Raw genomic sequence first — 18,076 nt, 5'->3', positions numbered from 1 at the left:
CAGCACAAGGGGCTGCCAGTGCCCAGCCTGGCTGGGGCTGTGCCAGGAGGCCCCAGGGCCTCAGGACAAGGTGTCTCCTCCCAGCCCTTGCTGGCACAGACCCTGCTGTGGCCCAGGGCACCAAGACTTGGCTTCTCTTTGTCCCCACCTGTCATCACTGCCTGCAGTTCTCTGCTCTGCCTGGGGCCTGGGGACACTTGCTCAGTCGTGTCCCTCTCTGGGACCCATTAAAAGTCCAAGAAAGTTTGGAGTTGGATTCTGCCTTGGAGTTCTGCAGAGGTTTCTTCAGCTCCCTCTCAGGGACTGATGTTCAGGGCCTGAGCACAAAGGCCCAGAGGCTGATTAAAGTCCTTGTGCTGTGTCTGTGCTGCTGAGCTGGGCTGGGCTCCTGGCCCAGAGGCAGCTCCTGGTCACCAAGAAGAGCTTCAAAAGCACATTTCTCTGGATGAGCAGCTCTTGTGCCAGCCCAGCAGGGCTGGGGCACTGCCTGCAGCCAGCGCGGGCACAGCCCAGAGGCACAGAGAGCTTCAATCAGTCAGGGCTGGGAAGGGGCTGAGAAGTGCCTGGGGCACAATCACAGCCAGCCCTTGGCACAGGAACCTCTGGCTGCAGGACAATGCAGCTGCAGCTCCTGGAGCCATCTCCTCAAGCTGGAACATCCCAATGCCTGCAGAGCCTGTGAGTGCATTCTCTGCTTGTCTCTTGTGCAGAGTAGCCAGGGGTGCCCAGGGCTGTCCTGCAGAGCAGGGTCCTGCAGCCCAGGGCGCTGTGCTGGGGCAGGGACTCTGCTGCCTGCCAGGGACAGCTCTCAGCCAGCCCTGGCAGCTGCTCCCAGCGCTGGGGAGAAGCTCTGGGGGGAAGGAGCCGCCCTGAGCAGGGCAGGGGCTGCTGCTGAGAGGGGCTGGGTGGGGCAGGGCTGCTCCCAGCTCCAGACCAGCCTGGGCACAGCTCCGCAGGGCACTTCCCAAAGAAGGTGAGCCTGGGATTGCTGTAAAGATCAGGAGCTTTCCTGAGAGTGTTTTCCCTTACCTACTTGGAGAAGGATGGGAATGTTGCAGTGATGACCATAGGATTTTTGCTTTTTAAATATTTTTATATATTCATTGCTCTGTTAATTACTATTATATAGTTATAAAACTATAATCCTTACTTAAGTTTATTAAACTCTTAACTAACTCTATTAAAGTACTATTATATACATTTATAACTTTAATCCTTAATTTAGTCTAGCATGTTTCCTTAACTCCCTGTTAGATTTTAGAACAATAACCTGACTGTCCAAATACATTCCTGAAATACTGTATGGTCTTATTCTCTTAAATAGTCCTGAAATACTGTATAGTCTTATAGGAAGAGGACCTATAGCAACATTTTGTTTTTTTAACCAGAATATGAGCAGTCATTATAAAAAGTGAAGGCAGAGAGGCCCTTGGACCTACTCCAAAGGTTTGAGCCAGGGGTGTGTAACTGGGGCAACTGAATCTCCTATTGGATGTTCCTGTTAAATTTCCTAATTAATCAACCTTAATAAATTGCTGAAATCAGGGCCGGGTGTGCCTCATCCCCATTGGGACACCTGGAAGCTTCCAATTAATATCTGGTTTTTACTTTACTGTTCTAACACTGTTGAAAGGGTTTTTTTTTCTCTTTGGATTATAGACAACAGGGGGATGAGAGAAGCAGAACAGGAATTGTAATCTGTGGTGGTTTGACAGGAAATGTGTTTTTTGGGATGCTGTGTTTTTGGCCAATGGATATTCAGACTTTAATATTGGCATTTAACCTGGCCATTGGGACATGGACACGCCTCTGAGAACACGGGGTTAAAAGCAGGGCTCTCTCCTGAGAGGGTCCTCTTGGGTTTCCGGCGGGAAAGAGTTTGGGTCTCTCCCCCGGCCCAGCTGCTGGCTGGGCAGGGGGAGGGGAAAAGCCATGTGGCCGGGAGAGGTAGGCCTGAGCCCGGGGGTGGAAGGGTGGAAGAGAGAGAGAGAGAGACACCGGGAGCCATCGGGCAGCCCCTCTTGAGAGACAGAGAGAGAGACAGAGAAAGAGCCGCTGCCTGAGACTGTGACCTTGAAGCTTGATAAACATGGGCCTGTGCCGGCAGCACGGCTGGGACGGAGAAGAGGGGGGGGTTCAGCCGGCCACTTGTAGGAGCTTTTAACCCCTTTTTGGAAAATGAGAACTTTACAGAACATTGACCTTTCCTAGAAGATAGAGTGGAAGATGAAAAAGGAAATGGGCCAGTGTGAGAGAGGTCTGGGCGAGTGAGAGATAGTAGAAGAGTAGAGAAGAATCCTAGTGGGAAGAGATGATGGAGTGGCTTTTGCTGGACTCTTTTTGTATAGCCATGGACAGAACCATGTTCCTTGTGATACAGAGACTGCATTCTAGGGGGAGGCAATGGCCTCAGAGCCAAGAGGGTTCAGTGTTGATGCCCCTCGGCCCCAGGGAGTGAAAAAATATGGGGGGCACAGGTGTCCCAAAGGAGAGATTGTGGGGACAGGTGTCCCAAAGGAGAGACTGCCTTTTTTGGATCGGGACAGAGCATCCTTAAAAGACAACCCTAGAAGCAGCTCTGGTCCGTGTTCAGTGGTGAGAGCACTGGACATGAAAGGAAGAGGTCACGACGGCAGATGTACTCCGGGCGGTGCCACGAGTGACATGGAAACACACGAGGCTTCAGCTGTGTTTCCAGGGGAAGCCCATGGCACAAGAAGGACTCCTCTCCTCTTGATGAACTGAGGATTGATTGTTTGAAGGGTGCTGCTGGACCGAGAGTTGGTGATTTGAGGAACAAATGTATTGTGTTAGAAATTTGGTGGGGGGAGGAGGAAATGCATTTGTGAGGTTTTCATTTTCCCTATGTGTGTGTTTTATTTTATCTGTAGTTGTAGAGTAGTTAATAAAGTTCTGGTTCTTTTTTTCCCTAAGTAGGAGCCTGCTTTGCTTATTCTTGGTCACATCTCACAGCAGAAACCAGGGAGAAGGTATTTTCATGGGGGCACTGGCATTGTGCCAGTGTTAAACCATGACATAATCCCAGAATGACAGAATATTCTGAGTTGAAAGGGACACACAGGATCATCAAAGGAATGTTTGAACTTTTACAGGGACTGCAGAACTGTAAATTAAGTTGATCAGTGTCTCTGCTGGGAGCCTCCCAAAGGGCCCTCAGCCACTCCTCAGCCCTGCACAGCAGCAGCATCACCTTTGCAGGGCCCAGCAGGGCTCTCCTGAGCTGCCCTTGCCCAGCTGCACACAGAGCCTGCCCCAGCCAGGGCTCTGCACACAGGCAGGTTTCTGTAGGGCCCCAGCCAGGGCACACAGGCTGGCATGGGCTCTGTGAGCGCTGGCAGGGACAAGGCTCCTCTCAGGAGGGAATGTCCAGGCCCAGGGAGGTGCTCAGGGAAGGAGAGGGGGCTGAAGAGAGCAGGGCTGGGGCAGGAGGGCACTGTTGGTGTGTGGGAGGTGCCGGGCACAGCTGGGCATGGGAACACTGTCCTGAGTGCCCGGCGGTCTCTGCCCTGCCCTCTCAGGCACAGCACCACAACATCTGCTCTTGCTTCTGCCCTGCCCTGACATTGGCACTGTTTTCTGCTGCTCTCAGGGAGCCTCTGGCATCTGCAGCAGCTGAGTCAGGCACTGCCCTTGGCATTCCTGCCAGGCAGGGCTGTCCATGGGAATGGGGTGTCCAAGCTTCCCTGGCACCTGTGGGGCTGAGGGCAAAGCAGTCCATGGGAAAGGGGAATGAGCTGAGCCCCCTCACTGAGATCCCATCATGGGCACAGCCAGGGATCTCCTTGCTGTGCCCTGCCAGGCTCTGAGCTGCCCTCCTGGGTGCAGATCTGTGCCAGAGCCTCTGGGAGTTCCCTGAATGTCCCACGGGGAAGGGCAGAGCTGCCACAGCTGAGGAAATGCTGCTGGGTTTGCCCAGGGAGCCGTGAGTGTCCTTGGCACAAGGGGGTGCTGAGACCTTGCCCAGAGACCTTGAGAGAGGGTGAGACACTCAGGGATCCCTCTGCTCTGGGCAGGGTCTGGTTTATCCCAGGGTACCCGGGGAGTGTGATTCTGCTCTGATTGCAGCCAAAGGCTTTCCCACAGAAGCTAGAAGGGCGGTGTGTCCCAAATGTAGGGACAGTCTACAGGGAATGGCCCAGGTTTGGCTCCAAGCAGCCTCTCCTGACTTGTCATTGTCCTTTCTCCATGAACAGGTGCCAATGTGCAGCCCCAGCAAATGTCCAACAGCAGCTCCATCAGGCACTTCCTCCTGCTGGCATTGGCAGACACGCGGCAGCTGCAGCTCCTGCACTTCTGCCTCTTGCTGGGCATCTCCCTGGCTGCCCTCCTGGGCAACGGCCTCATCATCAGCGCCGTAGCCTGCGGCCACCACCTGCACACGCCCATGTTCTTCTTCCTGCTCAACCTGGCCCTCGCTGACCTGGGCTCCATCTGCACCACTGTCCCCAAAGCCATGCACAATTCCCTCTGAGACACCAGCAACATCTCCTACACTGGATGTGCTGCTCAGCTCTTTTTCTTTGTGATCTTCATCTCAGCAGAGTTTTCTCTCCTGACCATCATGTGCTACGACCGCTACATGTCCATCTGCAAACCCCTGCACTACGGGACCCTCCTGGGCAGCAGAGCTTGTACCCACATGGCAGCAGCTGCCAGGGCCAGTGCCTTTCTCAATGCTCTCATGCACACAGCCAATACATTTTCCCTGCCCCTGTGCCATGGCAATGCCCTGGGCCAGTTCTTCTGTGAAATCCCACAGATCCTCAAGCTCTCCTGCTCAGAATCCCACCTCAGGGAACTTGGGCTACTTGCTGTTGGTGTCTGTTTAGGACTTGGTTGTTTTGTGTTCATTGTTTTCTCCTATGTGCAGATCTTCAGGGCTGTGCTGAGGATCCCCTCTGAGCAGGGACGGCACAAAGCCTTTTCCACCTGCCTCCCTCACCTGGCTGTGGCCTCTCTCTTAGTCAGTACTAGCATATTTACCCACCTGAAGCCCCCCTCCATGTCCTCCCCATCCCTGGATCTGGCCCTGTCAGTTCTGTACTCAGTGGTGCCTCCAGCCCTGAACCCCCTCATCTACAGCCTGAGGAACCAGGAGCTCAAGGCTGCAGTGTGGAGACTGATGACTGGATGCTTTCAGGAACAATAAAATGCTGGCCAATTTCTGCAAATAACTTGTAATAAAAGTCGTCTTTGATACTCCTTGTTGGCTTCATTTTGGAGGTTCTTTCTCTTTTTATTATAGGTTTTTAATCTTGTCCACAAATAAATGTCATTGCTTGTGCCATTTCTCATTTTGTTTCCCTCCACCTATCCTGTGGCCACAGACTGTGTCAATGAGGGGCTGCACATTCGGTGGCTTTAAAGGAACTAAAGGATGTCCCAGCAGAGTTTTCTGCATAGTTGCCCTTTTGTTGCCTTCTCTGGAGCTGCAGCAGCAATGTCTGTGTGCAGAGCTGGGGCAGATCAGTGCTGGCCCAGCAGCTGTGCCCAGCAGCAGCAGCAGCAGCACTTGGTGTTGCCAGTGCTGCTGCCGTGGCCCTGCCCCACTGCCCTGGTGGCCCTGGTGTTGCTGCAGGGCCTGAGTGCTCTCGGGGCCGGGCACAGCCCTGGGGGTGGCAGTGCCGGGGCTGCAGCAGGGACAGGCCATGGGCACTGCTGGGGCAGCGCTGACGCCTCAGGCCAGGCTCTGGGGGCTGCAGGCTCCTTGCCCAGGCTCTCAAGAACACGGCCAGGCCAATGCTCAGCACAGAAAACCCCTGTGGGCAGCCCCAGGATGTGGGCATGGGGAGATGAACCTGAGGGAGCACAAATGCCATCAGCCCCTGGGGCCAGCAAGGCCTGCAGGACACCAGGGAAACCACTCAGCTTTGTCCTGGCCTCTGCACTCAGCCAGAAAGTTTGTTCCCATCAGCTGGGAGTTTCCTGTGCCACTGCAGACGCTGTTGCTCAGAGCCAGGGCTGCCTGGCAGCCACCCCCAAACTGCCCTCAGCATTTCCTTGGCTTCACTTTTGCTTTCTTTACTCTTCCCTGGTACAAATTTCTTCCCATTGCCCACCCCTGTTCCCTTCACTGCAAAAAGCCCATCTCTTCCCTGCGCCTGCTGGCCACACCATTCCTGATCCAGGCCAGGAGCCATTGGCCTTCTTGGCCACCTGGGCACACTGCTGCCTCATGTCCAGCCTGCTGTCCATCAGTCCCTGCAGGTCCCTTTCTGCCTGGCTGCTCTCCAGCCACTCTGTCCCCAGCCTGCTACAGGGGTTGTTGTGGCCAAAATGCAGGACCCGGTTCTTGGACTTGTTAAACCTCACCTTGTTGTATTTGGGCCCTGGATCCAGCCTGTCCAGGGCCCTGTGCAGAGCCCTCCTACCCTCCAGAAGAACCACACTCCCAGACAAATTGGTGTCACCATGGTTCCATGAGGCCCCAGAGTGTTTCAATGGTCTCCATAACTCCATGGGGCCTCCCAGTGTCACAATGTCCCTTTGGTTCCATGGGAAACCTTGGTGTCAGAAAGTCCCTTGGATCCTTGGGCCCCGCAGTGTCACAATGGATCCTTGGTTCCATGAGGTCTGGCAGTGCAGCCATGCTCTCCTTGGTTCCACAGTGTCACAATGGCCTCTTGGTCCCAAGGGCCACCACGGTTTCAAACATGTTTCTTTCATTCCAGCAGTCCCTGAGGAGAAGCCCTGGCCCCTTGGTTCCATGGGGCCCTGCAGTGTCACCATGGCCCCATCGTGACACCAGGTCCTGCTCTGTCACAATGCTCTGCATGGTTCCACAAGGCCCTGCAGGGTCACAGTGGCCTCTGTGGTTCCAGCAGGACCCAGACTGTCACCATGGACTCCTTGCTTCCATTCAGCCCCACAGTGTCACTCCCTTGGCTCTGTGGTGCCATGTCGTACACAGTGTCCCCATGGTCCTCTTGGTGCCACCAGGCCCCGCAGTGTCACAATGGCCCCTTGCTTCCCCAGGGCCCTGCAGTGTCACAATCATCAGAGAATCAACCAGGCTGGAAAAGACCTTGGAGAGCATCAAGTCCAGCCTGGGACCCAACACCACCTTGTCACCCAGACCATGGCATTGAGTGCCACATCCCGTCTTGCCTGAAACACTTCCAGAGATGGTAACTCACCAACCTCCCTGGACAGCCCATTCCAATGCCCAATAACCCTTTGTGTGAAGAATATTTCCAATGTCCAGCCTAAATGTCCCCTGGTGCACATTAAGGCTGTGTCCTCTTGTCCTGTCACTGTTCCCTGTGAAAAGAGCCTGACCCCCACCTGTCTGCACCCTCCTGCCAGGGAGTTGTAGAGAGTGATGAGGTCTCCCCTGAGCCTCCTCTTCTCCAGGATAAACAACCCCAGCTCCCTCAGCCACTCCTCACAGGACTTGTGTTCCAGACCCCTCCCCAGCCTTGTTTCCCTTCTCTGGACACACTCCAGCCCCTCCGTGTCCTTCCTAAATTGGGGCGCCCAGAACTGGACACAGCACTTGAGGTGCTGCCCAACCAGTGCTGAGCACAGGGGAAGAATCACTGCCCTGGTTCTGCTGGCCACACCATTCCTGATCCATAGGAGTGCCAGGGGTTGGATGAGGGAAATGGTGGGGAGGGGGTGGGGACAAAGTGTGATTGATTGTCAGCCATAAAGGGTCTTGATTTTCATATCTCTCCACACTGCATTAGTAGTTTCTAGGGGTCAATATCAATTGGATGTTGATATATTGGATTGATGATATCAATCTATAAAAAGGAAAAGAAAACTGGAGAAAACAGTCCTCTTTGAAATGTTTTCATCACATTATATTCACTTTGAACAAATTATTGAAATCTGTCTATTTAACCACAGAAGGATTGAAAACTTAAGTTAATCCCAAGGACTTTTTTTCTCAGGTGTTTTGAGCAAATGTTTATGAGCTTTTCTAACTGAATTCCTGAACTGAGGAGCTCAAGAAAGAAGAGGCCTCTGGAGTAATAAAATTCATCAGCAACTCCAAGTGGCTGAGGATCCATCCCCATGAGAACAGCAATGAACAGAAATGGGCACAGCTTTGTGGCTGCTGTCCCAGCTTTGGCATGGGCCCTGGGCCTGGAGCAGGAGCAGCTCTTGAGGCCCCAAGGCTGGGGCTCTTGTGCTGCCCTGGGCAGATGGGATGGCAGCAGGGGCTGCAGAGCTCTCAGCACCTCAGGCCGAGGGGAGCAGGGCAGCCAGGGAGCCTCCTTTGGCCTTGGCCAAGCACCTTCCCCCATGGCTGGGGCTGAGTCCTGTGGCAGCTGCAGCTGCTGCTGTGGCCTTGGCAGGGGCTGAGGCCGTGGGGCCAGGGCCCAGAGCAGCCTGGCCTGAGCAGAGCTGTGGGGCCAGAGCCGGCTGGGCTGGGCTGGGCTCAGAGAGGCCCTTGGTGCTGCCCAGAGCTCAGGGCAGCTGGCAGAGCTTGCAGGGAGCTGGGCTGGGCTCCGAGAGCCTGGCCCAGAAACCATCAGTGTCCATCTCAGCCTGGCTGAGCGTGCAGGGGCAGGACTCAGGCCAGGCCTTGTGGGGCAGGGCCAGCACCTGTGCAAGGCATTGCAAACAGGCAAGTGGCCAGAGAGGAGGCTGCTCTGTGCCCTTGGTGGCACGGACAGAGCAGGGAGGGGGCCCAGGACATTTGTCAGCACCAGCCTCTGTGCCCAGCCCTGGCTGCTGAGCCCAGGTTTGCCCTGGGCTGAGTTTGGCTGTGGCCCAGCTCCATCCTGGTGCGGGGCTCAGGGCCTGTTCCCGGCCATGGCCAGCCCTGGCTGCCTCTCTGCTGGCCCAGAGGCCGGCAGAGCCCGGGGCAGGGCTGTCTGTGCAGCCCCACAGGTGCCACAGGCTCTGCAGGAGCTGGCAGAGGCTGCCCAGCAGGGAGGCCATGGGGCACAGAGCCCCAAGGCTGCTGTGGGCACCACGGCACAGGGGCTGTTCCCAGCCGCAATGCTCCTGGCCTGGGCTGGGCCTGCACAGGGGCTGGGCCACCATGGCTGGGCCAGCACAGGGCCTCAAAGGGGCCACGCAGCCGCTGCCGGGGCTGACAGCAAGGCCAGGCACACACAAGCAATTGCTGAGCATGGCCTGCGCTGCCCAGGCCTGACTGTGCCAAAGGCAGAGCTCAGCTGCCCTTGGGGGCTGCAGTAACACTCCAGAGCCCAAAGAGCCTCCATGGCTGGGCTGGAGACCAAGGCTGCAGCAGGGAAATGCAGGGCTGCTGCAGGATGGGGAGGCCATTGGATTCCAGCACACACCTCAGCTCTCTGATGATCCCAGCACCATGCTGGGCCCTGTTTCAGACTGGAGCAGAGCAGATGTTGATGGCACAGGAGCCCTGTGGGGCTGTCAGGGACCTGCAGCTTGCAAGGTGCTCTGCTCTCCCTCAGGTGCTCTGGGAGAGATCCAATCCCAGCTGGGCACCTCAGGGCACAAGTGGCACTGCCTGTCCTTGGGCACACAATTGATGTCTGCCAGGAAAGGGGCACAGGTTTTAATACTTGTAAATTTCATAATATGCAAGCACATTTTCATTATCTGGGTCATTTGAGTACTCTTAAGACATGGCAAAATTTTTCCATCAGGAACAGCAACTTCCTGGAAGTGTACTGATGGCAGGAGAAGAACTACTGATCTTCCCCTCTGCTTGAGTCTCCAATAATCTGTGTATTATATCATCTCCCTTTTCCTTCAGGTGTTACCAGCTCTCCTCTTTAAATGGGCGTCTCTCTGTATATCTCTTCACTAGACAAACTGGATCCTTGTCCTTCCCATTGCTTCCAGATTTCCTCCGCCAGATGCTCTCTAGTCATTTAAGTGCCTCTCAACTGACTGGGTTCCTGCTTTGAGATTCAGGCAGCTTCCCAATCTTTCCAATATTCAAATAAATATCACATTAGTCAACATCCTAAATGTCTTTACATCTATCATAGAATTTTCTTTGTCTTTATCTAAACCTTTTCATTGTCTTTATCTAAAGCTGTTCCAGTACAGAAATCCCTTGGGGATGGTGGACATGTCAGATGCTGCTGGGACATCCCAGAGAGCTGAGGGAAGAGCTGTGATGGTTATTAAACTGTCCAAATGTTCATCTTGTGTTTGTTGGCAAGAAACCTTTCTGTGCCTCTGAGTGTCACCAGGCCCTGAGCCCAAAGGACACAAACCTGATGAGTTGTGGTTCCCACCGCAGGGGCTGCACTTGGACCTTGGCTCTGCACAGGAGAGCTCTTCATCCCCTTTCTCTCTTTTCCTCCCTCTGGGCATGGAGGGAGCTCCTGACTTCAGTGTGTGACTCATGTGTGCAAAGAGCAAATCTGGGCAGAATTGGGGCAGGGAGGGTTTGGGGGGACCTTGGGATCTGTGCTGGGCACAGAAGGTGTTTTCCATTGCTCTGAGACTGTCTGCTGTGCAAAGTGGATTTAATATCCAGCAGAGGAATGACTTTGGCATTTGATGGAGCTGTGCCTTCCCTTGGCTTTGTTGGCTGACAAGAAATGAACATCCCTCTGTGTCTCGGGCAGCTCCTTCTCCAAGGAAAGCAGGTGGGAGTTGGAGCCAAGGAGCTGAAAGCTGCAGGTGCAGCCTGGGCTGGAGGGAGCTCAGATTTGCACAAGGCTGCTCTGAGTGCCAGGGCTTGGATGGGGGAAATGGTGGGCTGGGGGTAGGGACAGAGTCTGATTGATTGTCAGTCATGAAGGGTCTTGATTTTCATATCCATTCAAACTGCATTAGGAGGTACTTGGATTCAGTGTCAATTGGAGATTGCGCGTATCAATTTATGGACAGGGAAAAAAACCCTAAACAGGACCTAAAAAATGTTTTCTATATTTTTAAATAGAATAGATTCAATTTGAATACACTACTGAAATCTAATTAGCCACAAGTGATTTGAAAATTAAAATCAAATTATTCCCAGAGGCTTGGCTTGTTCAGGTGTTCTGAATGTTCATGAGCCCTGGGACACTGAATTCCTGCACTGAAGAGCTGAAGGCTGAACAAGCCTCTGGAGCAGTGAAATTCAGCAGCAGCCTCCAAGTTGCTGAGGATGTCAGCAGCTCCCAGTGAGGCCATCCCTGCCCAGAGACCGTGGGGGAATGGGCAGACAAGGAGAGCGTCCCTGGGGCTGGGGCAGCACAACTCAGAGGCACCAGCGGCTCCAGCTGGGCAATGGAGTGTGGAATGTGGCTGGGAAAGCCCTGCCTGGGCTGGGCCAAGCAGCACAGACAAGGCCTGACCCACATCCCCCAAACAACTCTCTCAAGGGGACATTTAAAAGCAATTACAATTGTTTGTGTCCTCTGAGTTGGACGCACTGGAGAAATACTGACAAGAAATCCTCAAGAGGTCAAAACAACAAAACAGTCTTTACTGGGAACTTTAGAAAATCAGGGGAAATTTGGCAAAATGTTTATTATGACATTGTAGTGGTTTTGGTTTGTTAATTTAAGATTTTTCGAATCTTGAGATTTCTTAACTAATGATTTGATGAGTATGGTGGGTTTTAGTGTTGGTTAATTATTTATGTATTTATTTTGTTGTGAGATTGGATTACGAGAAAGGTAAAGTGGGCTTAAAATTTTAAAAGTGTATAAAGAAATTTTTATTAAAATTAAATTAAGAAAGAAAAAAGAAGTAAGAATTAAATTCTTTCTAACACTTTATTTTTCTTTACAACTTTTTCTTTTTACTGACAATATAAATAAAGTAAAATTTCAATTTCTAGTTACGTTACTATTTCTAGAATAGATTTTATATTTTACTTAGGGAGAGAAGTTTTTATTGATAAGGTTATGGAGATTTTTTTAGAAAGGGAAAAAATAGGGTTTTTGTGGTTCTTAATTTTGTCATGGATATCAGTTCTGTGGAACTTTGGTATTGTTAAGTTGTTTTTATTGCCAGAAGCTTTTCTACAGCTTGTTGATGGGACATGTCAACTTATGGGGTATTGTTTTAAAGATGAGTCATTTAAAGGTAAAAGCTTTTATTATTTACTTTTGAAATTATTTTTATCTCTGGGAATAGATATCTTCTCTTGGGGGTACTGGATTATGTTTTTATCTTTTCCTGTTTAAACTTTTTATGAAATTACAGTTATTTTAACATTTGGGTTTTTTTAGTATGCAGGTTTTTTGTTTGATAATAATTTGAATATTTTTATTTTTTTATAATTTTATGTGCTATAAAAAAGAGTTTTTTTTCTTTATAGTTTATAAGGGGATTTTATTTTTAAGATTTAGGTACTTTTTATTGTTTGGGATTTCATGTCTTCTTTACTGACTTTGATGGTTTTATAATTTTTTTATGTTTGTATTTTGTTTTTCCCTTTTTTTTTGAGGGAGGATTAAAGTATTGAAAGGGTTGGCACCTGACCTGCCAGTAACTTGTGGTGGAAGTTATGGTTGGGTTGTGTTAGGATTGGTTTTATGGCTCATTTTTTGGGGCTTTTTATTTAATTTTAGTTGTAGGGTTATTTTGTATGGGTTGTATGTTTTAGGGGGTTTTGGTTTTAGTTGTGTAGAGGGAGGGGACTTGATGGTGAGATTTTAACAGCTGTGGCTGGCTTTGTTCTGGTTGGGATTTTGTAGCCTCTTTTGTTTCCCTGTTTGGGAGTTGTTGGGGTTTGGTTTGGTCAGAATGGGGCCGATGGGGGGGGGCAGCCTGGGGAGGGGGGAAGGGGCTCAGCCCATGGCAGGGTTGCTTGGTTTGGTTTGGTTTGGTTTGGTTTGGTTTGGTTTGGTTTGGTTTGGTTTGGTTGAGATGGGGGCCGGGGCCAGGGCCGCTGCTTCTTTGTTGACTGGAAAAGAAAGAGGAGGTTCCTGGGTTTTTTTGTCTTTTACATATGTGTTTCACAGAGGCGTGTTCAGTATCTCAGTGGTTTAACAGATTGTCAGTTGCACAAAAAATTTTGTGTAACTTTTTAAAAATCTTCTCATGTCAAACTGCAAAACATTCAATCAACAAAAAACATTTCTCAAAGCATTGACTTGGCCCATTCAAGTTCCCAAACTCTAAGCCTGTTCAATGTAATGTTAATCAAAATTTACAGGAGCACAGAAATAGAAGAAGACACAGAAAGAGAGAAAGACAAAAAAGAGACAGAGAAGCACACACACAGCTACCAACTCCTGGATTCCAGCATTGTTCAGATGGAAATTCCAAGAGGATGCAGGGTCAAGATGTGTGCTTGCCTTGTGGTCAGCCTTCAATACCCCTTGGTCTCCCTGGGCCCTTCTCCCAGGTGGGGCTTGGGCTCATTTGGTCCCTCAGGAGCTGGGCTGGGGCTGCAGAGGTGTCTGTGGAGCATTGCCTGTGCTGGGCCAGGGACTGGCAGCCACTGCTGGGCTGGGATAGAGGCTCTGGGGGGATTGGGGTTCCAGGGCAGGGCAGGGCTGGGCTTCCAGGGCAGGGCAAGGCTGGATCTGCCCCTTCCTCCTGCCACACATGAAATGTTTTGAGCCAACAATCTCCGCCAGGCTGTCACAATAGGGAATGTTGGAGGTGGAACCCCAATTCTGGCCATGGGCACCTGACCGAGAAGGACAGTTCTTTTCCATAGGAAGGAAAGCACAGAGCCCCAGTGTTTCAGCAGCACATGAGAAGAGACCCTCAACATGCCAAGGTCAGCTGGACCAGTAAGGTGGACCCTGGGGGGCCAAACCATCCAAACCTGTTCCGTGTTCCATTGGTTTTGTGGTGCCCCATAGTGTCACAATGATGCCTCTGGCCCTGGGGGACACGAGGACGCTGCCGGGGGGTCCCTGTCCCCCTGTGCCACCCCCAGGGCCCCGGCCCCCGTCCCCGTGTCAGGCTCTGGGGTCGATCTCGTGGAACATCCTCTGGGGGAGGCTGTGGCGCCTGGGGCGGGGGGACCCGGGGGGACAGGGGACCCTGCTGTGCACGAGCAGGGCTGGACTGCTCTGGGGGGAACTGTGAGGGGGCCGGGGCAGAGTGACCTCCCCAGTGACCTCACACAGCCCCTGTGATGTCACACAGCCCCAGAGATGTCACACAGCCCCTGTGATGTCACACAGGCTCCCTGTGATGTCACACAGCCATCTCTGTGATGTCACACAGACCCTGTGATGTCACACAGCACACTTGTGATGTCACAGAGCCAACTCTGGGATGTCACCCCCGAATGACGTGCAGCTGCACTGTGATGTCACAGAAGACGCTGCGATGTCAGCCCCCATGTGATGTCACTGTCTGGTCTGTGATGTCACAGCCTGCTCTATGATGTTCCACAGCCACCCAGTGATGTCACAACCCACTCACTGATGTCACAGAGCCACCCTCTATGATGGCAGAATCTAGGCTATGGTCCCACACCCTACTCTATGACGTCACAGACAGCTGTGTGATGTCACAAAACCCTCTCTGTGATGTCATACTGCCACTCTGTAATGTCACAGCACACACTTTGACCTCACTTCCTGCTCTATGATGTCATACAGCCATGCTGTGATGTCACAGCCTGCACTGTGATGTGCACAGAGGGGTCCCCTGTCCCCCCGGGTCCCCCCGCCCCCGGCGCCGCAGCCTCCCCCAGAGGATGTTCCACGAGATCGACCCCAGAGCCTGACACGGGCACGGGGGGCCGGGGCCCTGGGGGTGGCACAGAGGGACAGGGACCCCCCGGCAGCGTCCCCATGTCCCCCAGGGCCAGAGCCTGGGCCAGGGCTCCTTCACCCTGCTACCAACGAGGCCTTGAGAGCGCTGAAAAAATCCCCAGCAAAGGAACAGGAAAAACCAGATTGAATATTAAGGGACAGCAGCACAAAGTTCCTTGGCAAGAGTCACTCTGCTCCTGACTGGACACTTCAGGCACACCAAGGAAACAAAGCAACAACAAAACCAAACAGAATCCAGGCAATCGAACCAGAAATGAGCCGAGAACTGTCCCTGTGTGTGTGTTTGACAAAAGGACAGTGAGGCTTAAAAGAGCTCAAACTCAACAGGACTTAACTTATACCTTAACCTTAACTGATACCTTCAACTTCACAATTTAGCAAATGAACAGCACTTAACAGTACGTAACCTAACTCACAACCTATGACTTAATGATTTAATGGTGGAATAAAAATGAAACAATATTCAACTTAGATTATAACATATTAAACTTTACTTAGCAAAAAAAAGCTCTTAACACCATTTAACTTATTCCTCGTGATGTAACCTCACTTACAGGCCTGACTGACTCAGCTATCCAAGGCACTCAAACCCCTCAGAGAGCAGCATTTCTGCCACATTTCCCTAGCACAGGCACTCCTGTGTGCACACAGACACAAAGAGTCAGTGCAAGGCACCTGGGAGAAATTCCCCTGGGGGCAGGAAATGCTCCCTGTGGATCCTTTGGCATCTCCCCAGTGGGTGAAGGGTTGAGCCTGGAGGAGTGGGGGGATCGGCCCAGGCTCCGTCGTTGTTGGGGATCCCCGAGTGCAGCAAACGGGAGAGTTCCCGGCTGGGAGAGGCCCCACTCAGAGGGAGTCGCTGGCCCAGGAGAGCTCCAAGGGCTCCTTTTGGAGCGCTGTTTGCAGGGCCCCAAGAGAAGGGCTTCAGTCCCAGCAATGGTTCATCCTGGCCACACTTGGCACCAACAGCTTTCTTTGGCAGGGTGAGAACAGGGATGTTGTGCCACGGAGGGAACAAAAGCAGTTCCCAGGGCTACTCCTCCAGAAAGCAGGAGCTGGTTGGGCAGCAGCAGTGCCTGGAGCAGACAGTGTTTGTGATGAGCTGCAGAGGAGCTGAGCCCAGGGGCTGTTGACCAAGGCCGAGCCCCAAGGAGCATTTCTCAGCTGGCAGGGCGGCCTGAGAAGGAGAGGGGGGAATGCAGCAGCACAGGGCCCGTGGAACCAAGGGACCATTGTGACACTGTGGGGCCCTGTGACACCAAGGGACAATTGTGACACTGTGGGGCCCTGTGACACCAAGGGACCATTCTGACACTGTGGGGCCTCATGGAATCATGGAGAGCACTGTGACATTGCTGGGCCTCATGGAACCAAGGGGGACCGTACTGACACTGTGTGACTTCATAAAAATGTAGGGACTGTAGTGTCACTGAGAGGCCCCATCAAACTAAGGGTCCACTGTGACACCGCAGGGCCTCATGGAAAAAGGTCCATTTTGATATTGCAGGGCCTCATATAACAATGGAGACACCATTAAGAGATGGCAGCCTCATGGAACCACGGGGCCATTGTGATACTGTGGGGCACCATGGAACCAAGGAGACCATAGTGACACTGAGGGGACTCATGGAATCATGGAGACCATTGTGACACTATGAGGCCCCAGGGATTAAGCAAAGCATTGTGACACTGTAAAGCCTCATGGAACCAGTGAGACCATTGTGACCCTGAGGATCCCCATAAATCCAAGAGGATCATTGTGATTCTGCGGGGCCTCGTGAAACCAAGAGGCCTTTGTGACACTGCAGGGCTCCATGGAACCAAAGCTCCAGGGTGACACAGAGGGGGCTCCTGTCATTAGTGGTCCATTGTGACACTGTGGAGCCAAAGGAGACCACTGTGACACAGCAAAACCCCAGGGTCCAAAGGTCCATTGTGACATAGCAGGGTCATGGAACAGAGGCATCACGTGACACTGTGGGGCCTGGGGAACCACGGAGACCATTGTGACACTGCAAGGCCTCATGGAATCATTGGGACCATGATAACATTGAGGGGCCCCATGAAATTGTTGGGGCCATTGTGAAAATATTGGGCCCCATAAAAGCAAGGGAACACAGAACAGCTCTGGCTGGTTTGGCCTCCCAGGGGCCACATGACTGGTCCAGCTGACCTTGGCATGTTGAGGGTCTCTTCTCATCTGCTTCTGAAACACTGAGGCTCCGTGCTTTCCTTCATATGGAAAAGAATTGCCCTTCTCCTCCAGGCACGCGTGGCCACAATTGGAGTTTCACCTCCAAATTTCCTTATATCCAAGGATTGTTCACATAGGAATATTGCCAGGACAAGAGTGGCTGGCAGTGGTTTCACAAGGGTCACCTCTCATCTGTCCCCAAAACACTGGGGAAGGCTCCGTGTTTTCCTTTCTATAGGAAAGAACTGTCCTGCTTCTCCAGGTTCCCATGGCCGAGATTGGGTTTCCACCTCCAAATTCCCTTAATCCAAACACTGCTCCCAGACAAAATCTGCCATTCCTGACAAGTCTGGCTGGCCTTGGCCTAGTGAGGCTCTCACCTGCCTTCCAAACACTGGAGCTCTGGGCTTTCCTTCCCATGGAAAAGAACTGTCCTTCTCAGCCAGGTGTCCATGGCCAGAAATGGGGTTCCACATCCAACATTGCCTGTTGTGACAGCCTGGAGGAGACTGTTGGCTGGAAACATTTCATGCGTGGGAGAGGAAGGTGCAGGTCCAGCCTTGCCCTGCCCTGGAAGCCCAGCCCTGCCCTGCCCTGGAACCCCAATCCCCCCAGAGCCTCTATCCCAGCCCAGCAGTGGCTGCCAGTCCCTGGCCCAGCACAGGCAATGCTCCACAGACACCTCTGCAGCCCCAGCCCAGCTCCTGAGGGACCAAATGAGCCCAAGCCCCACCTGGGGGAAGGGCCCAGGGAGACCAAGGGGTATTGAAGGCTGACCACAAGGCAAGCACACATCTTGACCCTGCATCCTCTTGGAATTTCCATCTGAAAAGTGCTGGAATCCAGGAGTTGGTAGCTGTGTGTGTGCTTCTCTGTATCTTTTCTGTCTTTCGCTCTCTCTGTGTCTTCTTCTATTTCTGTCCTCTTGCAAATTTTGAATAACTTAAAATTGAACAGGCTTAGAGTTTATGAAATTGAATGGGCCAAGGTAATGCTTTGAGAGGTGTTTTCTGCTGATTGAATGTGGCATTAAACCATTTGCCAAGTTTCTCTAATTTTCTGAAGTTGCCAGTAAAGACTGTTTTGTTGTTTTGACCTCTTGAGGATTTCATGTCAGTATTTCTCCAGTGCGTCCAACTCTGAGGACACAAACAATTGCAATTCCTTTTAAATGTGTCCGTTAGAGAGCTGTTTGGGGGATGGGGTCAGGGTTTGTCTGTGCTGCTTG

At 52.2% G+C, this 18,076-nt stretch overlaps 2 protein-coding genes across 2 annotated transcripts in view; one reads left to right on the top strand and one right to left on the bottom strand.

The window, feature by feature from the left end:
- Positions 1 to 18,076, bottom strand: part of LOC139604077 (zinc finger protein 420-like) — a 249,072-nt gene that overhangs the window by 32,500 nt on the left and 198,496 nt on the right. The window lies entirely within an intron of this gene.
- Positions 4,619 to 5,290, top strand: LOC139604063 (olfactory receptor 14J1-like; the record flags this gene model as incomplete). The annotated part of the gene is made up of 2 exons (XM_071455051.1): positions 4,619 to 5,071; positions 5,267 to 5,290. Coding segments are annotated over 2 exons (477 nt in total), but the record flags the coding sequence as incomplete, so codon positions are not given.

This window comes from Agelaius tricolor, unplaced genomic scaffold (genome assembly GCF_023055355.1).
Source record: "Agelaius tricolor isolate 1412-34295 unplaced genomic scaffold, bAgeTri1.0.p SCAF_43, whole genome shotgun sequence".
NCBI classification, from domain to species: domain Eukaryota; kingdom Metazoa; phylum Chordata; class Aves; order Passeriformes; family Icteridae; genus Agelaius; species Agelaius tricolor.
This window is presented reverse-complemented; position numbering and strand designations above follow the sequence as displayed.